The sequence below is a fragment of the Neoarius graeffei genome, chromosome 11 (genome assembly GCF_027579695.1).
Source record: "Neoarius graeffei isolate fNeoGra1 chromosome 11, fNeoGra1.pri, whole genome shotgun sequence".
Lineage (NCBI taxonomy): Eukaryota > Metazoa > Chordata > Actinopteri > Siluriformes > Ariidae > Neoarius > Neoarius graeffei.
Window position 1 is genome coordinate 63,877,895 of NC_083579.1, and position 9,476 is coordinate 63,887,370.

General features: G+C 42.2%; 1 protein-coding gene across 1 annotated transcript in view; it reads left to right on the forward strand.

The window, feature by feature from the left end:
• Positions 1–9,476, forward strand: part of LOC132893947 (1-phosphatidylinositol 4,5-bisphosphate phosphodiesterase beta-4) — a 49,449-nt gene that overhangs the window by 25,011 nt on the left and 14,962 nt on the right. The window contains exons 22-26 of the mRNA XM_060933126.1: positions 1,624–1,726; positions 2,081–2,245; positions 2,590–2,794; positions 2,971–3,059; positions 7,396–7,540. Of these exons, the coding sequence (XP_060789109.1) occupies positions 1,624–1,726; positions 2,081–2,245; positions 2,590–2,794; positions 2,971–3,059; positions 7,396–7,540 (707 nt within the window). The remainder of the gene's footprint in view (positions 1–1,623; positions 1,727–2,080; positions 2,246–2,589; positions 2,795–2,970; positions 3,060–7,395; positions 7,541–9,476) is intronic.

Sequence of the window (9,476 nt, forward strand, 5' to 3'; positions counted from 1 at the left end):
TTATTGTGAGACAAACAATAATTAAGATGAAGGAACAGAAATCTGGAGTGTGCATAGGTATTCATCCCCTTTCGTATGAAGCCCCTAAATAAGAGCCGGTCCAACCAATTCACTTCATAAGTCACATAATTAGCTGATTAAGATCCACCTGTTTGCAATCAGTGTCACATGATCTGTCACATGATGTCTGTATAAATCAACCTGTTCTGGAAGGACCCTGACTCTGCAACAGTACTAAGCAAGCAACATGAAAACCATGGAGCCTCCAAACAGGTTAGAGACAAAGTTGTGGAGAAGTATGGATCAAGATTGGATTATAAAAAATATCCCAAACTTTGAATATCTCGCAGCGCACCATTAAATCCATTATAGCAAAATGGAAAGAATATGGCACCACTACAAACTTAAGAGAAGGCTGCCTACCAAAACTCACAGACCGGGCAAGGAGGGCATTAATCAGAGATGCAACAAAGACACCAAAGATAACACTGAAGGAGCTGCAAAGAGCCACAGCAGAGATGTCAGTAGTTGTCCGTAGGACCATTTTAAGCCGCACACTCCACAGAGTGGGGCTTTATGGAAAAGTGGCCAGAAGAGTCATTGCTTAAGGAAACATATTTGGAGTTTGCCCAACAGCATGTGTCAGACTCCCCAAACACATGGAAGAAGATTCTCTGGTCAAATGAGACTAAAATTGAACTTTTTAGCCATCATGGGAAATGCCATGTGTGTTGCAAGCCCAACACCCTGAGAACACCATTCCTACAGTGAAGCATGGTGGTGGCAGCATCATCCTGTGGGGATATTTTTCATTTGCAGGGACAGGAAAGATAGATGGCACTAAATACAGGGCAGTTCTGGAGGGAAAACCTGTTTGAGTCAGCCAGAGGTTTGAGACTGGGATGAAGATTAACGGTCCAGCAGGACAATGACCTGAAACATACTGCTAAAGCTACACTGGAGTGGTTTAAAGGGAAACATTTAAATGTCTTGGAATGGCCTAATCAAAGCCCAGAACTCAATCCAATTGAGAATCTGTGGCATAACTTGAAGATTGTTGTACACCAACACACCCCATCTAACTTGGAGTTGGAGCAGTTTTGCCTTGAGGAATGGGCAAAAATCCCAGTGGCTAGATGTGCTAAGCTAATAGAGACATGCCCCAAGAGACTTGCAGCTGTAATTTTAGCAAAAGGTGGCTCTACAAAGTATTGACTTCGGGGGGGTGAATACCTATGCACACTACAGATTAGTTTTTTCATCTTATTGTTTGTCACAATCAAACAATTTGCACCTTTTAAAGTTGTAGGCATGTTGTGTAAATCAAATGGTGCTAACCCCCCCCCCCCCCCCCCCCCCCCCCCAAAAAAAATCCATTTTAATTCCAGCTTGTAATGCGACAAAACAGGACAAACACCCATGGGGATGAATACTTTTGCAAAACTGTTTCAATGGCCTGGTAGGATGAAATCCTAAACATTCTAACACCTTTATGAAGGCAAAGTAGTATATCTGTAAGTTCTAATATATTGAATATGAAGTATGGATTTATTAATGGCTCAGTTGAACTGTAATGAAAATAAACTAGCTCTTTACAGCCGTCTTAATCCTTTGTCCTTGCAGTTATTTGCTGAAGCCAGATTTCATGCGTCGGCCAGATCGCACGTTTGACCCTTTCTCGGAGACTCCTGTGGATGGGGTGATTGCAGCCACCTGCAGTTTTCAGGTTCATCTATTTTAAAATATTAGGGCTTTAAACCTTTGCTAATTCAGGGACAGATTAATGAAATTTCAGAAAGTTGCCAAAAAAGTTTTAATTTAGGCAAGGCAAGGATGTTTCCTGAAAATCTTTCATAGGTTCATGATGAGAGTTTAGAAGAAAGGCAGGAAAGAGTCAGATTTTAGAGGAAAGGTGTGAAAATATCTGCAGTCCTCTGGTTCTGCATCCAAGTGTCACATTTATTTTAGTTTCATTTATCACCATTTTATTTATTTGCTTGCTCCTGGTGTGAATCCTTAACCAGCTTGTTTTTCAAATTGCTGACAATAACTCATTCCAGTTTATCATTTATTCATGTAGGTAATTTCAGGCCAGTTTTTGTCTGACAAAAAGATTGGCACGTATGTGGAGGTGGATATGTATGGCTTGCCCACGGATACCATTCGCAAGGAATTTCGCACTAGGATGGTGATGAACAATGGCCTAAACCCTGTATATAATGAGGAACCATTTGTTTTTAGAAAGGTAACATGTGCTGTGGTTTTATGGCATATTAATGCTGTTTTTTCGGCTATCTCTTTTTCACATGCTGTCATCTCAGGCTGGAACTGATTCATTTTAAAATCTGTCATATCATTAAATTTAATCTATAGAATGCGTCAAGACTACAGGCAGAAAAGCAGCTGTGTGTTGGCATGCCACTCTGCCTCACTGTCTTCATATCTTTGCTCCACTGCACTCTGAATTTCTGCTTATCACTGAAATTCCTCATATTCATTCTCTCTCTCTCTCTCTCTCTCTCTCTCTCTCTCTCTCTCTCTCGTGTACACATGCACACAGTGAATAATATACTTTCCACCAACCCAAAGGTAATCCTTCCGGACCTTGCGGTGCTTAGAATAGCGGTGTATGACGACAACAATAAACTGATTGGTCAGAGGATTCTCCCCCTGGATGGTCTGCAGGCTGGCTACAGACACATCTCCCTACGAAATGAGGGCAACAATCCCCTTTCCTTACCCACCATCTTCTGCAACATTATTCTCAAAACATACGTACCTGATGGATTTGGAGGTAATTTCAGCTTCACAAAATTCTTATTCACCCAGAACACTTCTTGTTGCTTGTGTCTAATTAACCCTACCCACATAAACCATATGTTAATTAGCTGTAATAATATTTCTTTATTAAAGTGTCAAGTGTGCAACTTTACAGATTTGGTTTTTTTTTTTTTTTCTTTTTTTTGGTAGCCATTGTGGATGCTCTGGCTGACCCAAAAAAGTTCCTATCCATTTGTGAAAAGAGAACAGACCAAATGAGAGCTATGGGCATTGAGACGGTGAGCATCTCCTCCGTAAATACTGCATGCAGACTTTCGCCATGCTTATTAGCTATTACTGTAAATGTATGGTGAACTTTTGATGTTCGATGCTACATGATTAACATTTCATGATTTTCTCTACATTATTAATAGTCAATATTTTGATATCCAAAAATAGAACATTAATTATACATTTTAGCACAAGAAAATAAAAACCAGTATCTTATTTATTTGTAATATAGAGGCAGTCATTGTTCTTAATAAAACAAAGTATGTTTTGCAAGTGGGGCGGCACGGTGGTGTAGTGGTTAGCGCTGTCGCCTCACAGCAAGAAGGTCCGGGTTCGAGCCCCGGGGCCGGCGAGGGCCTTTCTGTGCGGAGTTTGCATGTTCTCCCCGTGTCCGCGTGGGTTTCCTCCGGGTGCTCCGGTTTCCCCCACAGTCCAAAGACATGCAGGTTAGGTTAACTGGTGACTCTAAATTGACCGTAGGTGTGAATGTGAGTGTGAATGGTTGTCTGTGTCTGTGTCAGCCCTGTGATGACCTGGCGACTTGTCCAGGGTGTACCCCGCCTTTCGCCCGTAGTCAGCTGGGATAGGCTCCAGCTTGCCTGCGACCCTGTAGAAGGATAAAGCGGCTAGAGATAATGTGATGTGATGTGATGTTTTGCAAGTAGTGTGTGGTGTTTTTATATATAACATTACACACACGCACATCAACCTTAATCAAGATCTAATTATTTATATGACAGTACATTGTGCTATCTCTAAATAATTGACCAATGACACTGTGCTCAAATAAAATGATTCGTTATTTATTTCCTCAATACTCTGGCACATTGGATTTTAAATGAAACAATGCGTAGCTGTAATATGATTGTATTTACTTCTATATTGGCTGATACCTGTAGGAATTACAGCCCTTGTTACCATTATTTGGAAAATTTATTGTGGACGCTAGTGTTATACTTGAGGTCTGTCTTTTGTCTCAAGACCACTTTTTTGAGTGTCTCGGTCTCATCTTGGAATCGACCATGATTTTACTTGGTCTCGTCTTTGTCTCGGACATGGAGGACTGGGGATTTTATTTCAACCACAACTGCAGGGATATCACTAAATTGCCAGTGCATTGTCTTTTATTTAACATCGTTACTGTTTATTACGGGCGGCACGGTGGTGTAGTGGTTAGCGCTGTTGCCTCACAGCAAGAAGGTCCTGGGTTCGAGCCCCGGGGCCGGCGAGGGCCTTTCTGTGTGGAGTTTGCATGTTCTCCCCGTGTCCGCGTGGGTTTCCTCCGGGTGCTCCGGTTTCCCCCACAGTCCAAAGACATGCAGGTTAGGTTAACTGGTGACTCTAAATTGACCGTAGGTGTGAATGTGAGTGTGAATGGTTGTCTATGTGTCAGCCCTGTGATGACCTGGCGACTTGTCCAGGGTGTACCCCGCCTTTCGCCCGTAGTCAGCTGGGATAGGCTCCAGCTTGCCTGCGACCCTGTAGAAGGATAAAGCGGCTAGAGATAATGAGATGAGATGAGTATCTCCATCCTTGACTCTTGTATGCTGCATAAATGGGAATAAAAAATATATATATTTGAGAGTTAAAATCGACCGCAAAGTTGGCATTCGAGCTGCCCCGCTGAGCCAGCCAGCCTTGAGCGTGTGACGTCACAACGGTAACCGGTTTTAAGGCCGAGGCCTTTTACAGCTACAGACCAAAGTCATATAAATAAAAATTTATGGTGAAAGTAAGAAATGCGGGCGGCACGGTGGTGTAGTGGTTAGCACTGTCGCCTCACAGCAAGAAGGTCCGGGTTCGAGCCCCGTGGCCGGCGAGGGCCTTTCTGTGCGGAGTTTGCATGTTCTCCCCGTGTCCGCGTGGGTTTCCTCCGGGTGCTCCGGTTTCCCCCACAGTCCAAAGACATGCAGGTTAGGTTAACTGGTGACTCTAAATTGACCGTAGGTGTGAATGTGAGTGTGAATGGTTGTCTGTGTCAGCCCTGTGATGACCTGGCGACTTGTCCAGGGTGTACCCCGCCTTTCGCCCGTAGTCAGCTGGGATAGGCTCCAGCTTGCCTGCGACCCTGTAGAAGGATAAAGCGGCTAGAGATAATGAGATGAGATGAGACTGTTTATTAGATGTAAAACTTCCTGCTTTAAATGCAGCCAACAACATGACTCATTGCTAATTTGAAATTTTTGCTGTCATCCCTCCCCGCCCCCTTTCTCACACACTCCAAGAATGTGAATGTGGGAGACAGGAGAAGAAGCTTTGGCTGTCTGGAAGTGGGAGGATATATCAACCAAATCTTATGTAATAAAATTTGAGTAGTGCCTGTGGTTTGCATGTTCCACATTTGCACTGATTTTGTCTTGGTCTTGAGTTGCTCTCAACTTCTAAGAAGGGCTTGTCTCGGTCTCAAAACACTGTGTTGGTCATAACCTGGTCTTAAGTGGTGTTGACTACAACCCTGGTGTACACTACAGTCAATAACCCATCATGTGACCAGCCTGTTAACTGTGTCTGAACAATATCTCATCTCATCTCATTATCTGTAGCCGCTTTATCCTGTTCTACAGGGTCGCAGGCAAGCTGGAGCTCATCCCAGCTGACTACGGGCGAAAGGCGGGGTACACCCTGGACAAGTCACCAGGTCATCACAGGGCTGACACATAGACACAGACAACCATTCACATTCACACCTACGGTCAATTTAGTCACCAGTTAACCTAACCTGCATGTCTTTGGACTGTGGGGGAAACCGGAGCACCCGGAGGAAACCCACGCAGACACGGGGAGAACATGCAAACTCCACACAGAAAGGCCCTCGCCGGCCACGGGGCTCAAACCTGGACCTTCTTGCTGTGAGGCGACAGCGCTAACCACTACACCACCGTGCCGCCCCATGTCTGAACAATATAGCAGCAGTTTATTGTTGTTAGTCTAGAGGATGTGTATAGATCATCCTTTCTTTTCCTTTATTTGGATGGTCCAGTTTAGGGCTGGGTCTCCTCTGGTTCTCTGCTTACTTTCCACCAGTGTTGTAGTCAATTCACTAAACCTCGAGTTAGAGTCCAGTCTTGTCATTATACAATTTCAAGTCCACTAGTGATTCAAATCGAGTCCGAGAACAAGACTCCAACTGCACCATTTGATGGTGGCTGTTGCTGCCTTTACAGTATGTGAAACCATCTCTGCTGCTGTGTCGGACTAGCGTTACTGCTTGACTGCCCCATTTTAGTTAATGGGCTACAGATTAAAAAGCTTGTTCATCGCTCAGTAAGCCCCGCCCACTATCAACAGAGCAAGTAACATGAGAGAGGGTTAACACTAGCTAGTTCATTGGTCAGCAAGCAAGCCCCGCTATCAACAGGGCAATGAAACTAGTGTGTCACTCACTTCCTTCTCTGGGTGGAGTCTTACCAAATGATTGAAGTTCGAGGTTGTCCCTGTCATCTCCTCGATAGTTCTTTAACATATGGAACACACAGCAGTGCTACCCCCCCCCTGCATGAGAAGTCTGTTTAAGCAAGGCAGAAAATCCTAGGGGCGTTCTCTCCAGGCATTTTAGCGTTATTAAGGTTAGTTTGTTCCTGAACATGACGTATGAACAGGTGAATGTGCATTCTCTTGCATGAAATTACTATAAAAATTAATGTAGATATAAATATCTTGTGCCAAATTATACCATGTTACAAAAAGTAAAGAAGAAAACCGAGTCCTCGTCATCAGTTTGAGTCCGATTGCAGTTTAATGCACGAGTCTGAGTCATCAGTGCTCAAGTCCAAGTCAAGTCACGAGTCCTTAAAATTAGGGCACGAGTCGGACTTGAGTACTACAAGCCTGTTTTCCACCTCCTAAAAACATGCCAGTGGGTGGATTGTCTGTCTTTAAATTGCCTTCAGCCTGACTAGGCTAAAGTGTTGAAGAGAAAGTGTTTCAATATACATGTTTATTCTGTGTGTGGTGTTTACCTGTGAATTTGCCATAGTGACCACAAAAAGAAGTGCCAATGTCTCGAAAGCAGGTCATTATGAGGCTGAAACAGACTTCATAAAATCATTTGCAATTATTATGCAGTTGTCATTGTGTTCATTTCTTCAGTAAGTGTATGGTCCTCTGAATGAGCAACACTGTAAATAAGACTGTTATTCAGTACATACCGGTATGTAATTATTCTACCATTAAAGCTGATATTGCATTTCAACCACATAATCATTGTTTCATATACAGTGTCATTGAGCTGTATTAAAAATGCTCTTGAATGAAGTCAGTTTATGATGAAGTGATAGAGATTACACTTGTAGCAAGGCCAGGTTTAATCATTCAGGAGACTGATTCCTGTGGTTGTGTGTGCAGTGGGAGATTGCTGAGGTGCCAAACGACAACCCAAAGAGGACTAATCGAGGAAAGAGAAATGATTTAAAGGCTCTGTCACCTCAGAAAATTTCTGAGCAACACGCTACATCGTTAGGACGGAGTCCAGGCATTTCCTCAAGAAAGGGTACAGTTTCTACTACCGTTTATACATTCAGAATCACGTCAGCAGGCATTTATTTGTCTGTGTATTGTGTACAGGATGACTGTATGTCAAAGTCTTAATTGATCTAAAATACACTACCGTTCAAAAGTTTGGGGTCACTTTGAAATGTCCTTATTTTTGAAAGAAAAGCACTGTTCTTTTCAATGAAGATCACTTTAAACTAATCAGAAATCCACTCTATACATTGCTAATGTGGTAATTGACTATTCTAGCTAAATTCTACCAAATGTCTGGTTTTTGGTGCAATATCTCCATAGGTGTATAGAGGCCCATTTCCAGCAACTCTCACTCCAGTGTTCTAATGGTACAATGTGTTTGCTCATTGCCTCAGAAGGCTAATGGATGATTAGAAAACCCTTGTACAATCATGTTAGCACAGCTGAAAACAGTTGAGCTCTTTAGAGAAGCTATAAAACTGACCTTCCTTTGAGCAGATTGAGTTTCTGGAGCATCACATTTGTGGGGTCGATTAAATGCTCAAAATGGCCAGAAAAATGTCTTGACTATATTTTCTATTCATTTTACAACTTATGGTGGTAAATAAAAGTGTGACTTTTCATGGAAAACACAAAATTGTCTGGATGACCCCAAACTTTTGAATGGTAGTGTACATTGAATTTATGAATTTATTTAATCATGTGGCAGTAGTGCAGTGCAACATACAAAATCATGCAGATAGCTTCAGTTAACATTCACATCAAAATGGGGGGAAATGTGATGTCAGTGACTTGTATTCTGGCATGGTCGTTTGTGCCAGATGGTTGGTCTGGGTATTTCAAAAACTACTGATCCCTGGGATTTTCATGCAGAACAGTACGGTATCTCGAGTTTACACAGAATGGTGTGAAACAAAAATCAGTGAGCCACAGTTCTATAGGCAGGAATGCTTTGTTATTGAGAGAGGTCAGGAAGGGGAAAAAAATTACTTGACCTGGTTCTAGCTGGCATGAAGTAACCACTCTTTGCAACTGTGGCGAGCAGAAAAGCATCTCTGAATGCACAGCACATCAAACTTTTGAGGAGGATGGGCTACAATAGCTGAAGACACAATCAAGTTCCACTCCTGATAGATAAGAACATCTCGGCTCACCTAAAGTGGACCGTTGGAAATTGGGGGGAAAAAAATTGTCTGGCCTTTTTGCAGTCTTCAACTATCCAGATATTACATACTTGCTTTTTATGCCATTACAACATCATGATAGGATAATTGCATTAATGTACAGGTGTTCATCTTAAAGTGGCCATTGTGTGTATATTACCTTGTCAGAAATCTAAATAAAGCTTTTAAGTGTTTTTTTGTAATTATTTTTTTTTTTCCTTCAAGTCCCACTTGGAAGATGGTTCTTGACACTTACAGTAATGTTTTTATGTTTGAGGACTACAGTTGACTTGATAACTTTAGGACTGCAGCTGTCATGAACAGTTTTGCACTCGTTTCCATCAATGACCAGTTTATAACTTCAACAAAACAGACTTCATGTTAAAACTAATAATGGATTTCCTGGTTTCACAGTTGTACTTTGTGACTGTACAGGACACAGTTATAGAAGCAAGTTATTTATAATCACGTTATCACCAAAATGAGGAGTTCCCTTTTGAGTCTGGTTCTTCCTGAGGTTTCTTCGTCGTGTTGTCTGAGGGAGTTTTTCCTTGCCACAGTCGCCACGGGCTTGCTCATTAGGGATAGATTAAGGATAAAATGAGCTCATGTTTAAATTCTTAATTTCTGTAAAGCTGCTTTGTGACAATGTCTCTTGTTAAAAGCACTATAAAAATAAACTTGACTTCTGCCTCCATCTTCCTCTTCTCCCCACTTTTCTGAAACACACACACTCTTTCTGCCCCTTTCTTTTCTTTTGCTTTTTGTTAACTTTTTTTTTTTTAAACACACCATGAC